The 18,751-nt window shown below is 52.2% G+C and overlaps 1 protein-coding gene across 16 annotated transcripts in view; it reads left to right on the top strand.

The window, feature by feature from the left end:
- The window catches only part of ATP2B2 (ATPase plasma membrane Ca2+ transporting 2), a 388,078-nt gene that overhangs the window by 305,024 nt on the left and 64,303 nt on the right, over positions 1 to 18,751 (top strand). For all 16 annotated transcript variants that reach the window (XM_030801577.1, XM_030801576.1, XM_030801580.1 and 13 more), the window contains 3 exons: positions 2,862 to 3,119; positions 4,133 to 4,258; positions 17,564 to 17,689. In XM_030801577.1, coding sequence (XP_030657437.1) covers positions 2,862 to 3,119; positions 4,133 to 4,258; positions 17,564 to 17,689 — 510 coding nt within the window. The remainder of the gene's footprint in view (positions 1 to 2,861; positions 3,120 to 4,132; positions 4,259 to 17,563; positions 17,690 to 18,751) is intronic.

Genomic DNA, 18,751 nt, shown 5'->3' on the forward strand with positions numbered 1-18,751 from the left:
GGCCAGTCCAAGGAAAAAAGCTCATGAAAAGGGGAGAGGACCAACTTTTACACGTACCTATCATGTGCCAGGCCCTTAGCTCACAAATCTATTGGATTATCCCACTTCACAGCTGTCTAACTTGAGGCTCAGAGAGGCCAAGTCACTTAACCTAAAGTCACACAGCAAAGGTTGGACTTGAACTAGATCTTTCCGATTCCAGAACCCGAAAGCTTGTCATTTCTCTAAGTGTCCAAATGCTCCAGTAGCTGCTGTAATGGGGGCCCCATTGAGGAAGCACACAGCAGGGGAAATAACAGCCTTCCCATTTCCAGAGCACATAGCAAGGGGCAGGGGATAACAAAAGTCTTGCAAAATGCAGCATGGGGCTCTGTAATCCCACTCCTTCCCCCTCCATGCCCCTAAGCCCCAAGAAAATGCATTTCCATATACTGGGTTTCTGTTTAGCGAGGTTCACCTGTGTCTCCCAGTCTTTGGCGTCTCTATTAGTGTCATTCATGGTGGTACAGGAGGCACCGTTCGCCATTTCCTCTCCTCCCATCATGATATGTCACTCAAATCCAGCAGGAGCTCCTTCTGTAATGTGGGCCTCAGGGCTTCATAAAGCCGGGCTGTGGAACTTGAACACAATAATGCTCACCCACACACTGGAAAATAAGAATCACCAGCTTTAACTGAGCATTTACTGTGTGCTCACTGCAGTGGGTGTTTTACCCGAAGGCTCTCTCTTAATTCTCTCAACCACCTTACGAGAGAGCACCTGCCATTTTGCAGATGAGAAAAACAAAACAAGGCAGGCACAGTGGTTACATAGCAAGTTCATGGGCACACAGCAGTTAGCGCAGCTGGGATTCAAACTTGGTTACCATTAGCACATTTATGATTACCATTACTCCAAGGCTGGTCCTGCTAAACAGTTTTTATTACTGGAAAAGTCTGAAACTCCCAAGGTGGGGAGAAAGGCGGCTTTGGGAATCCCACATGATGGCATTCTTTACTGGCCCGAAGGGAACGGCTGGTTCAGTGCAAGACCTGGAATTTTCCAGTGGCACATGCAGCTGGGCCGCAGTGATTCCATATCTCCCCAGGCTTGGGCCCCACCCTTCCAGGAGCCGAAAGCCCATAAACATTCCTTGAGTGTCACTTGGCCTTCTTGTCATGTTGCTTCTGACCCCTGGCTTTCCAGAAGCTTCCACTGGGGTCTCTTGAAGCTTCTGTTCTCTGTTCCTTGAGACAGACTGGATTTCCAGATGATCAGCCATGAATCTTTGGCAAACACATGGCAGAGGGGGCTGCTGGGCTCAGGGAGAGTGAATAGGCCAGGTCTGGTGTCAGATCCCAGACCTGGATCCAAACCCCATTATCTGCTGTGTGACCCCAGGTAAGTCTCTGCTTCTCTCTGAACAGCTACCCTTCTCTTCTCTGCTTCTCTCTGAACAGCTACCCTTCTCTCAGCCAGCTTGAGGGTTAAAGTAAATGCTGGGTGCACAGCAGGCCTTGCAGGGTATCCAGTGCCCCACCTGGCCCCTGTGGAAAGGAACTGCTCTGAGTTTTCCAGGAAGGATGGTCAGATGCTGCTGGAGATTCCTTTCCATGGAAATGGCCGCTCCCCAGGTCCCAGGGGGAATGAAGGCCCAGGTGTGTCCTGGCTGTGGCACCTCACCTCCTGGGCCTCCACCTCTTGCCCTCAGGATCCTTGTGGGGATGAGAGAGGGACGTGGAAGGGCCTTAGGCCCAGCACTGCATGGGTAGGACCTGCCTTTGGGTCTGATGCCTTCAGATCAGATGTGCCTAGGTTCTTCTTTTTCTGTTCACCCCATGGGCCTGGCAGACCTCGAGAGTTTTCGGGGCCTAGACTGGGAGGCTCAGTGGTGCAAGGGTGTGGGATGCAGGGTCACTGTAGGTCAGACAGGCGGCCTGCAGCTCAAGCCTCGGTGTCCTCATTGTGGAGGGCAGCTCACTCCTCAGCTGACGTCTGACAAGGACCAAGTTAGAGAACCTCCTTTGTGCTGAGCTCTGGCCAGGAGCTTCCACCTTCCTCTCCCTGAGCCCTGGAAGGTGGTCTCAGTGATCCCTATTCTGCAGATGAGGCCACTGAAGCTGGGGAAGGGCAATGACTTACCCAAAATCATGCAGAGGCAGCAGCAGGATTAGAACCAGCTCATCTTCCCAACCTGCCTGGGCAATGTAATGAGACTCTGACAGAAGGAGAGGACATGGGCAAAACTGCCTTTTCAGACCATAAAGCACGTGCAATATTGGCTGCCTTTGTTCTGGAAAAAAAAATACCTCACTTACTCTCTTTTCTCATGAGTTAGAGAAAATTCCTTGTCTTTTCTCATCAATTAAATTCTCTTTTCTCTCCTCTGTGCCTTGTCTGTGCTGTACAGTCTGTGAACTTTGCCACATTAAATTTCAACTCTCACAATAGGTCCCCGAGATAAAGAATATTCTTACCCAGACGAAAAAATAAGTTTCAGAAAGGGAGTCATTTGCCCAAGATCTCACAGCTAGAACAAAGGCAGAAAACTGAAGAGGCTAAGATGGTGGGCTCTGAAGCCAGACTGCCTGGGTTCACATTCTAGCTTCCTACTTGCCCTTCATAGCTTGGGCAAGTCGCTTGACCTCTCTGAGAAACCTCAGCTTCCACATCTGTGAAATGGGCAGCGGGAGTACCCTGTGAGATGATCTGCGTGAAGCCCTTTCCACAGGGTTTGGTACCCAGACACATTGCATAAGTGGATAATTATCATCTGATTCTTAACACTCGTTACTTGGCAGAGCTGAGCTGTAAATCCAGGCCCATGAGGCCTCTCCTGTCTGGCTGACCTCACCCTGCCTGCTTCTATCTGGTCTTTCAGGATGCGCGACGGCCCAGGGTGGGGCAGAGGATGAAGGAGAGGCAGAGGCAGGTTGGATCGAGGGGGCCGCCATTCTCCTCTCAGTTATCTGTGTGGTCCTGGTCACGGCCTTCAATGACTGGAGCAAAGAGAAACAGTTCCGGGGCCTGCAGAGCCGCATCGAGCAGGAACAGAAATTCACCGTGGTCCGGGCTGGCCAGGTGGTCCAGATCCCTGTGGCTGAGATCGTGGTTGGGGACATCGCCCAGGTCAAATATGGTAAGTGTCCCAGCCACAGAGCCAGGTTCTAAGGCTGGATTCTGGGCAGAGGTGGGACAGGCCAGGCTGATGCAAAGAGATTGGCTCAAGGGAGGGGGTGTATTCCTGAAGGCTGATCCCAAACCAAGATGTCTTCTGAGATCCTTTAGGAGGTGGAAGGGTACTTCCTGGAGGAGGTACAATCCCAGAATCCATTTAAATCAGAAATTACAAGTACATGGCACATGTGCCACCACTCTCCAAACTTCCACCCATAGCGGACATTACTAATCAGTCACAGCTCAGAGCCTGAATATAGCCGCAGAAGCCTTCTCAGCATAGCACCCCAACAACCACTAACACTCAGAATGGGTTTATTAGATGAAACCTATTTCCCATCCCTGATTTGGCTGTTAATGGATGCTTGTTGGGCTAGAGGAGATGTTAGAAATCGTGTAAGTGGGTAAGTGAATATTCTGGACCTGTGCTACTGCCATGGAGAAAATGGGCAGGCTGGCACCAAAAGGAGTTTGAGCCAGATATGTCCGAGGTAAGTTGAGGCAGAAGGTAGGGGAGAAATTGGAGTGCCCCTCCTCACTCTGCCCTAAAGGGCTTGATTTCCTCTTGATGATGTGACTTTGTTGGGGTCTTCTCAACCCAGCCAAGACAGACTGGTTCCTTCCAAAAGATTTCCCCAAACCATAACTGAGATTAAAGAAGAATGAATTGTTGGGAGACCTGCACTCCAAGTTCAGGCGAGGTCAAAAGAAACACTTCATAAAGTACATGCCCGCTTGAGTGAGGGTTGCAGGGCCCCAACCTCAGCCCTCCAGGCCTTGTGCTGTGCACCTTAGCTCCAGTCTTGAGCTGTACATGGGCCTTCTATGGACACCATCTTGGTTCCTATACCCTGGGAGCTCTAGGCGTTCTGTCCCTGATGGCAAACCTTCCCTGGTAATCACACCTTTAAGGGAATGTTCCAGCCTTCTAGTCACCTGAGAGCCTGCTGACTCCCCTGCCCTTCCTCTTGCCAGGTGACCTCCTCCCTGCTGATGGCCTCTTCATCCAGGGCAATGACCTCAAGATTGATGAAAGCTCCCTAACTGGAGAGTCTGACCAGGTGCGCAAGTCTGTGGACAAGGACCCCATGCTGCTTTCAGGTGAGCTTCAGCCTGATGTTGGGCCCATTCCCATCGCCATGCCCAGGGGATGCCTGTGTGTGTCCCCTTCATGAGGCTGAAGGGACTCAGAGACTTTGATCCTTGGCTCTGGTATCTCCAGCCAGCTCAGCCCCAAGTGAGAACTCCCTTCCTTTTCCCTCACAAACACACATTGAGCCTACTGTGCACTCAGCAACCCCAGCCCTGGGGAGACTGCGGTGAATAAAATAGACAAAGCATCCCTGCCCTCATGGCACTGGCCTTCTAGTGACTTGGTTTACTAAAAAGCTGAACACCAAAGCCCACTCTCATCAGAGATGAGAAAGAATCAGTCAGATGATAAGCGTTCTGGCCACCAGCTGTGTGCTAGGTACTGGGCCCGGCACTAGGGCTGCAGCAATGAGTGAGGCAGGGAAGGCCCAGCCCTGAGGAGCTTGTGGCGGAGTGAGGAGCAGGGAGGCGATGTGAAAATTCCTGAGCAGAGAAGTGTGTGAAGAAAACAAACAGGGCACAAGGTGTACTGAGTGTGGGTAATGAGGAGGAGCTGGCCTTGTGACTATCTGAGGGAGAGCACACCAGGCAGAGGAAACAGCAGGGGCAAAAGCCCAGAGGCAGGACCAGCTGGAGGCTGCAGTGACATAGAGAGAGTGGAGAGGCCAGAGGTCAGGCCTCATGGGCTATGGTCCGCGTTTGGAAATTACTCCCGGTGTGATGAGGATTCTCTGAAACGGTTTTAAGCAGTGAGCTGATCACGTTTACATTTTTACAAGCTCACTCAGCTACAGGGGCAGAGAAGAGGTGGGGAAACCCTGCAGGGGTGAGACACTAGCTAGGTGAGACCCCTTTTCACAGCAACGCCCAAAAGGCCTTATTGTCCAGCAGTGATCAGCAAACACCCTCTGCAAAGCTACTCTGGGTGCTCAGCCCAAGTGCTGGGACTATCTCCACCCCCAATCCACCAGTGATTCAGGCCCAGCCCCTGCCCATGGGAGGCCCTAGCCTGAATGGCCTTGGGGATTCAGGCCTCCCAACAGCTAATCCCACAGTAGACATGTGAGGAAGGTGTTGTGAGAAAGCCAAGGAAGGACCAGAGCTCCCTGGAGGAGGTGGCATGCAGCTGGGTTTTAAAGGATGAATAGGAGCTTTCCACTAATCGTAGAGAACGGGCCCTCCTAGCAGAGGAAACCACGTACAAAGGCACAGAGTTCTGAAGGAGTGTGGAATGTCCTGGAAATGCAAACAGGTTTGCAGGACAGGATGGTAGGAGTGAGAATAGAGGTGGGGGCATTTATTTATCCAGCATTTATTCAACCGACAATTGTGAAGCACATACTGTGTGCCGCTGGTTAAGGAAACAAACAAGGTCCCTGTTGTCCTGGAGCTTAGAATTTAGTAAAGGAGAGAACCAGTAAAGGAACGAGCAAGCAGATATGCAAGTTAACTTCAGATAATGGTAAATCAGATGAAGACGTTCCACCATTGTAGTGAGATACAGAGACCTGCAGGAAAGGCACAGGAATCTGAGTTGGTCAGGGAAGCCCTATCTGAAAAGGTTGCATTTGACCTAAAATCAGAACAATGAGAAGAAAAAAGTATTCTAGGCAGAGAGATAGCAAGTGCAAAGTCCCCGGGGTCTCACTGAGAGACCATGGAATGCCCCAGATGACCTCTTAGAACATAGGGCCACATGAGAGTTCAATAAATTGTTACAGCCCTGTGGCCCTGTAAAGGCCACAGGATCCTGCCCTCTGGGATGAAGTGGTTGACAGACAGAGCATCCTTGGGGGCAGTGGCCAGGTATGTGCTCTGGATGTGTGGAAGCCCAGGGCAGGCATGGGCCTGAGAGGATAGAAACTTCAGACAGTTTGGGGAAGAGGGGAAGATGCTGGCAGGAAGCTGGAGAGAGAATGTTCGGAATCACTGGCCTGACAGCATCACAAATCAGCCAAGGAGGAGGGCACAGGTGCAGAGAGACCCTGGAAAAGACACAACGGGCAGAGATGGATGGGAAGCCAACCAGCCAGCCTGGAGTGAGTCATAGGGTGGCCGGGTCTCGGAGCAGGGGCAGGAGGGCCCAGAGGGAACAGAGGTGCCAAAAATAAGACCATGCTGAAGGCAGAGGATGGGAGCAGGAGATTTCAGGACGAGAAGCATAAGGGGAGAGTGAGGAGGTGCTTTGGGGAGCTTGGGGAATCCTCTGGCTGTGTGTGCTAACTCTCTGTCAAGAAGCCTCAAAACTTGGAGAGGCTGGGATGTCTCCAGGGAGGCCAGAAGTCCCAGGAGACCAAGAGATCCTACAGGAGAGCTGAGGCCTGCAGGCCCTTGGAGACTCAGAAGGGAGCTCACCCCTTAGTGGGGAAGCACAAGGGGACTGGGGACAGACAGAAGGCATTCCAGGTCTCAGCAGGGATCCCAGTGAGTCCTGTGAAGCCTGGGCTTCTGGGGTCAGCATTGGTTTTGGCAGGATTCCCAGTCATCTTGGAATAGTGGCCTGTGAGCACTGAGATGAGAAAGGGGTGACTGCAAAAAGCCACTACAGGCTCTCTGAGCCCAAGTTGAACCAACGGCCTTGGTCTCCATCTGGCTGGGAGCCTGGGTTGATGGAAGAGGCCTGGGGCCTCTGGATGTCAGGAGACATCAGCCAAGGTCTCCAGGATGTCCTTGTGGGCAGGAAGGAGAGGGGCGTGCGGGAACCTGGAGATCTCAGTGGGTTCGTGCTGGTTCTTGGGTCGCTGGTAATCTGGTGGACGGTTTCTTTTTTTTTTTTTTTTTTTTTTTTTTTTTTTTTTTTTTTTTTTTTTGAGACAGAGTCTCGCTCTCTCACCCAGGCTGGAGTGCAGTGGCGCGATCTCGGCTCACTGCAAGCTCCGCCTCCCGGGTTCACGCCATTCTCCTGCCTCAGCCTCTCCGAGTAGCTGGGACTACAGGCGCCCGCCACCACGCCCGGCTAATTTTTTTTGTATTTTTAATAGAGACGGGGTTTCACCGTGGTCTCGATCTCCTGACCTCGTGATCCACCCGCCTCGGCCTCCCAAAGTGCTGGGATTACAAGCGTGAGCCACCGCGCCCGGCCTGGTGGACGGTTTCTAGTGGCCTTCCCTGGAGCTCTATCCTGTTGCAATGTGCAAAGTGTTCCCATCAGTCTCTCAGAGCCCACAAGCACAAGGGGGTGGCAAAAAGAAAGCAAGTGTCAGGATCCAGAAAGATGATCACAGGACACAGGATGAACCAGATGGAAGAAAGTGAAGCTCCTTGGCAAGCCTGAAGCCCTGGCATCAGAAATCCAATTGTGTGGGAGTCAGCAGGGCAAGAGAGTGTGGCTCAGCTCAAACTCATAAGGAGAAACGGAGAAAGGGGCATAGCTGGCTCCACAGCAAGCAGTATAATTGGAAAGAGATTTCTGTAACAGTCAGGACCATTATCGGACAAAAGAGGCTGCCTGTAAGATAGTGAGTTCCCCATCACTGACTGTCTATGAGCAGGACGTAGACAGGCTGCAGGTGGGGATGTTGGAGAGTGGCCCACTGAGTGGGCACGGCATTCAGCGCCCCTCCCAGCCCTGAGAGTACATTCACCATGCCCTATCTCCCACTCTGCCCCCACCATCTACTGATCCACCTTGTCTTGCTCCCTTCAATCTGCCTCTGCTGAGGCCGTCCTCTCTTCCTAGTCTTATTTCTTCCTCTTTGCCCACTTAACGTTTTTCCATCTGCTCAAGCCCCACCTCCTCCATGAAGGCTTCCCTGACCACTACTGCCCTGTGGCAGTCATCCACTGACCACCTGGGACCCACTTTTAGCCTGTGACACTCTACTTCTTGTTTGACCCAAACAGACACAGCCTCGTCATGGTGTTTGAGTTTTGCACTGCACAAACCATCTCAAATAAAATGAAGAACAAAATTCGTCGACCATCCCACCACCCAACCAGATCTCACTGGTCTCACTTTTATAGGCCCTGCTATCCTTGGCCACATGCAGATAGATGACACTACCATGTAGTGTCATTTCTGCGTCAATCCTCTTGCCCACACAGGTCTGAGAAGCCGGGAGCTCTGAACTGGAAGCTCTCAGGAGGTTGTGCCCAGCTCACCCCTGGGCCCTGCAGACCTTAGGCTCTGTCCTCCAGAGTCAGTGGGGAGAAGGTGAGCAGAGTGTAAGGCTGAGCTGAACAGGACCTGAGCTCTCAAGTGAACTTGCTGTGTGGCCTCGGGCACATGGCTTCACTTCTCTGAGCCCATTTCCCTGGGAGGACAATAGGAATGTCATTCATGATACGATGTAAGTGGATCCCCCAGCACAGTGCTGCACAGGGAGGCTCAAGATGAGTTGGTCCCCTTCCCCATTCCTTGGGTGGGGCCTGGACTTGGGGGTGAAACAGACTGGGTTCCAATCCCAACTCTACTCTTCCTTAGCCAGGAATCCCCAACAAGCTTCTCCCCCTTTCTGATTATAGCCCCAGCTCGTGAGGTTGTGTTGAAATCTGGAACCTCCAGAAATGTCCATTTCCCCTCTTATCCTTCATCTCAAATGTCTCCCCTTTCCCACCTCTCTGGGCTACCCCCTTCCTCTCCATCATCCAACTCCTCCCTACCTTCAGCCTGCAGCAGCCTGCCTCCCCCAGGGGGTGTTCCTTGATTAGTTTCTTCCCCAGTGTTCTGAACTCCCTGCGTAACAGCCATTTGGATGCTCATTTTTGTGCACAACTAGACACCATGGGCCCCTTACATCAGCGAGGAGGCCTTGCTGGGCCTTCCAGTCTGACGATCCTTGAGGAACAACACAGAGAGACCAGGCTGGGGGCATTTGTGGCGTCCTTATGGTGGTTGAGAAAGCCCTAGTGTCATCTCATGTACTGTTTCAGCTTAGAAGAGGGCAGGAAACAATCAGTTCTGGTCAGTTGGTCCAACCATGCTTGGCCTGTGACCCTGGACAGGTCCCTTCACCTCTCTGAGCCTCTGTGTCTGTGTCAGTGCAATGGGGAAGCTGGTGGGGCCTCCACTGCCTACCCCACAGGGCTGTTGTGGGGACCACAGGCATGCACACGTGTGACTGTCCTTTGCAAACAAACCCTGCGGTTGTGAGGTGCTGTATGGTGTAGAAGGAATGTGGCATTTGGAGGCAGAACACCCATGTTCCAGCCCTCCAATGGCTCCCACTGTGGCCTCTGCCCCTCAGAACCTCAGTTTCCCCATCTGACAAGTGAGGGCAGACCAGCTTTCAGAAAGACTCAAATGACCTCAACACTCAGGGCACCAGGGAAATCACCAAAACCAGGCAGGTTTCCCCTACCTTCCTACCCTCCAGGGACAGACAGGCAGACACGAGCCCATGTGTGGTGTATCTTCAAATGGGACAGAGTAAAAATGTTCAGAAATTGCAAACTCATATGTCTGCAGGGCCAGGTAGGGAGAGCACAGATGCCAAACCCAAACCACAGCTGCTTCCTTTTGCTGCCTGCAGAAGCGCCAGCCCAATCTGACCTCAGTGCTCACTTTGCAAGAGAAGCCAGAAATCCAGGTTTCCCTGTACAAGCTCTCGATGTTTAAATATTGGCAATAAATTCCCATATTTTAAGGTCCCTATGGGTCAAGCCACATATGGGTGGGACCTGGAGTGCAAACTCTGACCTAGGTCTATTTTTTAGCTTTGTATTTTAAGATAATTTCAAACTTTCAGAAAAGTTGCGAGGATGGCACAAAGAACACGGGCATGCCCTGCACTCTGATTCGGCTGTTGCTAACCTTTTGCCGTCTTTGCTCTCTGACAAATCTCACTCTCCCCCTCATCATGCAGATTTGATGGCCTTCTCCCACTAGACACTGCAGGTGTATCTCCCAAGAGCAAGGGTATTCTCATGCATAATCACAACACAGCCATCAATTCAGGAAACTTGACATTGATTCAGTACTGTTACCTGCTGTGCCATCCATATTCACATTCTGCCAATTGTGCCTGCAGCGTTCTCCAGGCCAGGATCCATGTGGAGCCCTGCATGCCATTTGGATATCCTGCCTCTTTGGTCTCCTACATGGAGCAGCACCTCATCTTTTCATTGTCTTCATAGAAAGCCAGTGTTTTTTAAACTCTCCTAGGTCATGTACTTCTGTGAGAGTTCCACTAAAGCAGTGACCCCTCTTACAAGGAACAGATGCCCAGACTCCTGATCTTGCAGCATTTCAGGGGATTCAATGATCCCTAGAGGACCCTGGTCCTATCCCAATTTGCAGCTGGGGAAACTGAGACCCAGAGCAGAAGTGTAAGGCCCCACAGAGGGCAGAGGCAGGGCGAGAGCCAGACCCCAGCTCTGGGCTCTTCCTGTAGCCCCCACGCAGGAGCCTGCCTCCTAGTGGTAACTTCCACTGGGAAATGCAGGACTAGACTAGATGTCATCAATGTGGCAGTGGAAGGGGCTGGAGCCAGGGGGCCAGGATGGCGGGGCTGTCTTCAAAAAACAGCAAGGCCTGGCTCCAGCAGGCCCAGTGGCTCAACCCCTGCAAGACCCTGACATACCCTCCTCCCTTACCCCTGCCAGCCAGAGCACTAATAGCATGAGGTCATGCAGGACATCGGTAAACCCTCTTGGGACTTTGCCCACATCCCAGTGCCTGCTGCCCACCCCACCAAGCAGAAGGCCAGGCATGGGAGAGCCGGACCTGCCACCACTGCCACCGCCTCCAGGGAGCCTAGGACGACACCGTGACTGCAGAAGGCCCAGTCTGCTACTCGGCCCGCACTCTCTCCATTACACTACCCTGCCTCTTCTCCATGAGAGGCAGCGGGGTGTAGTGGATAGAGCACGGGTTCAAGTCCCGGCTCCACCACTCACAGCTGTGTGACCCTGGGCCATCACTCAAGCTCTCTGAGCCAGAAAGTGGTGGGCAGAGGGGCTGGGGATTGAACTTGCGCCAACACCTACCTCACAGGACTGTTGTGAGGGGGACACTTTGCCTACTGCCTCATGCTCTGTGAGCGTGTGTTATTAACTGCATTAATAACAATAACAATGGAAGGACTGTGTCTGGGCTGGGAATCATATTGGCTTTGTTTGGTGCTTGTGCCTGGAGGCAGACAATAGCCCCCAGAAATAGCCTCCATCCCTTCTTCACAGCCTCTCCCCACTGAAGGAACCCTTTTAGAATAGATGACCTCTCCCCTCTCCCTGTCCAGAGAGAGGCCTGAAAGGTCACACCCAGGAGATCAAGGAACCCTAGGTCCAGCCCCTACTGTCCTACACCCTCTGCAACTTCAGTCATTCACCTTATCTGGGCTCAGAAACCCCATTTTGTAAAAGGAGGCTTCCCAGTTCTGCTACCTATGGCTCAGCATACCCCACAAGCCACCACAGAAGGCTTTGACTCCGAGACCGCTACCATCTGGACCAGCTCAGGGCAAGGGAGAGCCACCTCCTCCTGTTCAGGACAGGCCTAAGGCCAGGATGGGCTTTGAGCCTGCAGCTGGGAAGGTCCTGGCCACTCTCCGCTGCCAGGTCAGAGACCAGGGAACATCCCCTCCACAGGACCAGGACAGGGACAGAAGCTTGGGCAGGACAGGACAGACAGTCCCATCCATGGAAACCACAGTGTTCCCTGAGCCTGGGCTCCCTTTTCCTCCCACCCATGGGATGGCTGGCAGCTCCCCACCATGCTCTGGCCCCCCTTTCTCTCCTTGGGGCTGCCCCAGACAGCCCTGCCACCAACTTTGTCCACAAGGTGGAAAAAGCACAAGATTGGAGCCACAGACAAGCTGCCATCCCAGCTCTGCCTTCCTGGGCTGAATGCAGAGATGACCCCCTGAGCTGCTGCCCTATCTGTGAAACGGGGTGAGGCTGACCACCTCACAGACTGTGACAGCTGAGCGAAAAGTGGCTCAGATGGAACTTGGCACATCGTGAATGCTCAAGAGATATTATCTTCCTTCCTCCCCCTCCACCCAAAAATACTCTCAGCGGCTTCCTATTGAACACCAAGCAAAGACTCCGCTCTGTCACCCTCCACTCAGGCACCTTCTCCCTTCGTGGGCGCTGAGATTTGGCCCAGCCCGCCCGCTACCATCACACTGGACCACCTCCCACCTTTGCCTGGCTGTGTCCCCTCCGGCCTGCCGTGTCCTTGGCTTGGTTTTTTCTTGCATTGCTGTGGATCTGTGTGCCTATCTGCTCTCCTTGACCCCAGCTAGACTGTGAGCTCCTGGAGGGCAGGGACCACAGGAGGCCCTCTCTCAGGCCCGAGAGCCTGGCATGACACCATGTCTGTCCGTCAAGTGAAGGACTGTGGAGCTGGGGGAAGGGGGCGCCATCTGGTCATTCTGTCCACACGGGCCCCTGCCAGCCTCTCCACACCCTCTTCTTCCCGAGATGTAGCTGTCCTCCCTACCCAGGACATGCCTTAGGCTGGTCTCCCTGGGACAGTGTCGAGACACTATTGCTGAGATGTGGGGCCTAAGCCAGCTCCCTCCCCACTCTACAGATGACAAAACTGAGGTCCAGAGAGGAGAGGGGCTGGCCCCAAGGTCACATAGCAATCAGAATTAGACACCAGGTCCCAGGTGCCCTCTTCTGGGTCCAGGGCTCTCTCTCTACCCCTCCCCGTGCTTGTCTTCTGAAGGGCTCTGTGGGCAGTTAGAGGAGGTGGGGGCTACAGAGTGCTGCCCAAGGGACTGTGGACAATGAGGTCCCACAAGGCCCTATCAGGGCCTCCATCCCCAAGAGGTTCCCACCTCTGCCCCTGTGGTTGTCCTTTGAGAGGTTTAGCCCACTGCACTTTGACTTGGTCGTCTGTTGCTCTGCCATTAATTGCTTCTGCCATGGTGTTAAGCATTGCCCTCCGCAGGGGACCCGTGGAGCTGAAGAGGAACAGTCTAGGGAATGCCCTAGTCCTTTGGAGTCTTCCCCTGGCAGGAGGGCCTGGGAGAGGACAGGGCACAGCCTAGTGAGGTGTGGGAGGAGGGGGCACAGCTGGGATGAATGTGACCCTCTGCAAAACATAAAGATGATTAGGGGCGTCGGTATTCCCAATTATAAATGTAATACATACCCACCCTGGAAAGTTCAAAATAGTATAAAGTATTGCACTGGAGTTGCAGCTCCAAACTAGGCTGTGCGGGGGAGGCCCAGAGGACACTCCCACCCAGACCCTGCCTTCAAGGGGCTCATGGTCAGGTTGAGGAGCCAGGCCTGTAAGCACCCCCAGAGGAGACTGCAGGTGATTCAGAGGAGACAGATGAAGTCCCCTAGTGGGAGTCAGGAGGGCTACCCAAGGAGAAGGGTATTCATCCTGTGGAAGAGGTTTTGAGCAAGAGGTGAGGGAAAGGCATTCAGGCGGTCACTGTGAGCAAAGGCCAGGGAGCTGGACACCAAGGCCCAGTGAACTGTGCACGCTCCAAGGGCAGAGGCCACGAGACAGGACTCAGTGTCCAGGGCCCAAGAAGGCTGAGGTCTCATCCAGGGGACACTGACTGAGTGGTTTGGACCTCAGGGAGCCCTCCAAACCCTCGAAGAGGGGATTGGAACTGGGGGGACACAGGTAAGAGCAGAGGCTTGGGGATACCAGAGGACACAGAGAGGGAGGACTGGGGATTGTAGATGCCCCATCTCCCCTGCCCTGGCTATTGCTGGGCTCTGGAGGACACCCAGGGGCATCTCCAGGGCTGGGCGGGGAGCGCACTATTCCTAAGCCCCTCCCTGGCGTCCTCCTCCCACCTCCCTGCCTCTGGATGTGGGTGTAGAGCTGCCAGCTCCCTGCTGCGATGGGAGTGATTAGATTAGAAGGTGATTTGGGAATCTGATTATCTTGGGTGGAAATTGGCCCCCTGCATCTTTTTCCATCCTGTCTTGGGTTGGGAGGTGGGAAGCAGCCTCTTGGTTGCCACCTAAGCCAGAGAACCAATGCCTTCATTTCCAACAAACTTTTCTACTGATGTGTCTCAGACCAGAATGTGAGGGCCTTGCCCCTGGAGGCGAAGTGGAAGGTAACAAAGACAACAGGCTCAGGGACAGCACAGAGTTCAAGTCCAGGCTCTGCCCCTCACCAGCAGAGTGACTCGGCAGGCCACCCCTCCACTCTGAGCCTCAGTTTCCTCCCGTTTGAGGACTAGATGAGATCATTGAGCGTGGAGGGCAGCATGTGCCCTGCACACAGTAGGTGTTCTACAGAGGTCAGCTTGGGTGGCTGTTACTGCTTTCTGTGCCCTATGAATGCAACGTAGTGTTCCTTCCTCTCCTTTGAAGAGTCTCCAGTGATACCCACCATGAGACCCCAGTTTCTTATCTGTCTAATGCTGATATGTAACAACCCCTCTTCCTAGCACCCTAACAAGCCGAGCTGGTGCCCACGGAGGCATCTTGTCGGCAAGTTATTAAAATGAACAAGGCCCTGTTACTGGGCCTCAGCAGGGTGACAGAGCAGGGTGGGGTGCTCCAGGGTCTGCCTGTGATGAGAAGTCACCAGGCCTGGGCTGCTCAGCCTAGAGCCAATGTCCGAGCTCATTCTGTGGTCCCCACTGTGCCCTGCCAAGGGGGAAAGAAAAGCACTGTCCTTCTGTCCTGGGGATGGCCAAAGAGCTTGCCATCTGAGAATCTGGGTTCTGCACACCCCCTCTGTGAGCCTTCGTGACTTGGTTTCTGCATCTGTGCATGGAGAGGCTGGCATTTACGTGCCTGAAAGGAATCACTGGAGAGTGTCTGTCTCTCTGTGAAGCACTTTGAGATTCTGGGACCCTAGAGACCAAGAGGCTAGATTGTTGCATGCACACACACACACACACACACACACACAAGCATGCACACACACACACACACAAGCATGCACACACACACACACAAAAGCATGCACACACACACACAAGCATGCACACACACACAAGCATGCACACACACAAGCATGCACACACACACACACAAGCATGCACACACACACACAAGCACACACACACAAGCATGCACACACACACAAGCATGCACACACACACAAGCATGCACACACACACAAGCATGCACACACACACACAAGCATACACACACAAGCATGCACACACACACAAGCATGCACACACACAAGCATGCACACACACACAAGCATGCACACACACAAGCATGCCACACACACAAGCATGCACACACACACACAAGCATGCATGCACACACACACACACAAGCATGCACACACACACACAAGCATGCGCACACACACACACAAGCATGCACACACACACACACAAGCATGCACACACACACACACAGGCACACATACAACATCGGGATATGGCTCAGATCCTACAAGGAAAGGGACAAGGTGGGTGACACCACTTAAAAAGTGAAAACAGATTCCTTGCTTAGGGAAAGCTCTTTAGGTCTGACTCGGAACCCCTCAACCCTTATTTTAGATACAATTCTAATGAGTTTCCTGATATAGACTTCAAATCTGAAGTAAACCAAAACACAGTGAGACATAAGTTATACTGAAAACAGGAAGAAGTGGCACCTAGTCTCGAGAGAACAGAAAGGAGAACTCTAAAAAGCAGAAGTGAGTTCCAGAAGCAAGGCATGGCATGTCAGAGAGTCACTGTCATGGCTGTCAAGGCCTCTGTGATACTGTCCAGCCAGGCCAGGGTGGAATTCTTACTCCCCCATCTGAGAAGGTAGTGTTTCCAGCATGGTATACAGCTTTCTACTCCGAGTAGCAAAAAAATGAAAACAGGAAAAAAAAATGTGTGCCTGGAGAGCCAACCTTCCAGCATCCAGATTCTTCCAGCACCAATCAAAGGACAAAGGACCAGCAGTGCCGCATTCCCTTGCTGCTAGAACTGGGTGGGCATAGCTGCTGTCTACTTCCCAGACTGGGTCCCAGCTGTCCTCCTGGGGTCACCTTTGCTTCCCCAGTGAGGCCATGGCTTCAGTGGGCTTTTTTTTCCAATTTTTAAAATTATAATAATAGTAAAATACACATAACATAGAATTTACCATTTTAACCACTTTTAAATGTACAGTTCAATGGCATTAAGCACTTTCACATTTTTGTGCAACCATCACCACCATCCATCCACAGAACCCTTTTCATCTTCCCAAACTGAAGTTCTGCACCCATTGAACACTGACTTTCATTTCCCTTCCCCAGCCCCTGGCATCCACCTTTCTACTTTCTGTCTCTGAAGCTGATGATTCTGGGGACCTCATGCAGGTGGAATAATATAGTGTTTATGGTCCTTTTGTGGCTGGCTGGCTCACTTACTTAGTGCAGTATCCTCAAGGTTCACCTTGTTGTAGCCTGTGTTCAAGTTTCTTTCCCTTTAAGGCTGAATAATATTCCATTGAGTGTATAGACCACATTTCTTCCCCCTCTGCAGCTTATCCTCCCTCTGAAGCCCTTGCTTGCTGTTGGACAAGTTGCTCTCTCAGCCTGCATGGTGGAGAGGCTGCCTGCAAGCAGCAACAAGACTCTCTCATGAAACAAAAGCTGACACTGAAGCCCCAAAGATAAAACAAACAAAAGTAGAGCCATCCTGACCAAAGGCCTCCTTCACCCCCCATAGCCACCCTTCCAGCCCCTGGAAAGAATTTCAGGGCCCTTTGGAACCCAGTTTGAGAAATCTAAAGTTCTAGGAAAGTGGTTCTTAACCTTTCTTGCAGCATAGACCCCTGGAGTAGTCTGGTGTCATCATGTGCCACCCCTACTCCAAATAATGCCTTGAAATGCATCAAATGAAATGCATGAGGTCCCACAAGATCCCACTGAGGTCACAAAGGAAACCAATTATATTGGCATAAAGTAGAAAACAAAATGTGTGGTATAGTAATGAGTGTACTTTATTAGAACACTGAATAACAAGAACTAGCAAGCAGTTGCATAACCACTTTATTTATAAAATAGAGATGAGCACCAACAATGCTGCAATAGCTGTAAAGTGATATGAAAAAATCTGTGATTTTTGTAATGTGTGTAGTGGCATCATGGACACTGATAACACTCCTGGAGTTTGATGTCTACATCTGTAAGGGTGGTAGAGGAGTCAGGAGAAGGAGACAGAAGAAGGAAGTGACCCTCCAGGACAGGTAGTACGTGGTGGGCCTGGAGATGTTTGGGGTACCTGAGAACTGATAGGTAGCAGTGTTTCCACCCCAGCACTGTCCTGAGGTGAAAGCATCTTGAAAGAGCCCACCACACACACAGTGTGAATCTTAACCATAGGTGATGCCCCATGACCTCAGCAGGCAAAGAGCCAGGAGCTGACTGAGACCACATTTTTTCACTCCTTTGGGGAGAGGGCTTCAACCATGCAGTGGTAACTTGGCTTTTGTCCCCTTTCCCAGGGACCCACGTGATGGAGGGCTCAGGACGGATGTTGGTGACTGCTGTGGGTGTGAACTCTCAGACTGGCATCATCTTTACCCTCCTGGGGGCTGGTGGTGAAGAGGAAGAGAAGAAAGACAAAAAAGGTAAGCCTAATCCCCTTGCAGACCAGGAGAGGAGCTCTTAAGGCCACATTTCTTTTTTTTTTGTTTATTTGTTCACTCAGCAAAACAGTTATTGAGTGCCTTCTATGTCCACACCCTGTGCTGACAGCCACCTTCTGCATCCTTAAGGCCTGCATGGGCCAGGTAGGCTCTGTCTGTTCCATCTCCAGGTCTTGTCCCAGTCTCTGTCTTGTCCAATCATGTCATGGAGGCCCCTCCTTCCCCTCTGGTCCAGGCCAAGGATGCTGACCATGTTGTTGAGTCTCCAGCCTCAAGTGGTAGAAACAGCCAGCATCAATTGGTCCCATCATCACTCCAGTATTGAGTAGAAATCCCCACCCAAGCATATTCCTTCCAATATTGTCAACTCCACTGAGCAGAACTGAAAATCCAGCCAGCATAGATTCATCCAAGACATGGGCAGAGTAGATTCTGGGAAAGGCAGCCAGATACATGGCTCCAAATCAACCATCATGAGTTTACTCTCCAGTGCTCCCAGACCTACCATCTTGTCTGAGTTCTGGTTCTTCCTCCTCCTTGAAAATAAGAATTCCTTATTCACTGGGCTCTCCTCAATGCAGCAGGCTGACCACCCAGGCTAAAACTGTCTCTCAGAACAGAGGGAGAGATGCTCACACAAAAAGCTCAAGTCTCATCAGGCCAGGCCCAAATCCAAAGACCCAGGCTTCTGGTCCCAGCACAGCTGACTCCTTACCTGTCACCGCACTTGATCTCAAAGATAGCCCCCCTTTCACATTTTCGGTCTTTTGTCTCCTTCCTCAAGCACGAGGGGAGGATCTGTGACATTCAGAGCTTCTAGAACCCCAGAAGGGAGATGAGAGGACAGATGCCCCCCTGCTGAGTTTTAGGGGCAGCCCTGCTCCCTCCAGCTCTCAGAGGCCAATCAGGCACAGAGCTTAGGTCAAGACTGAAGATTACTTGTTCCTGAAGGCAAAACCCATTTTCTAGGGGGTCCCCTAAGATTATGGTGGCCCCTCCAGCAGGACAATGGAGCTGAGCTGTGTTCTGGGAAATTAGAAGGCT

Source organism: Nomascus leucogenys, chromosome 21 (assembly GCF_006542625.1).
Source record: "Nomascus leucogenys isolate Asia chromosome 21, Asia_NLE_v1, whole genome shotgun sequence".
NCBI lineage: Eukaryota > Metazoa > Chordata > Mammalia > Primates > Hylobatidae > Nomascus > Nomascus leucogenys.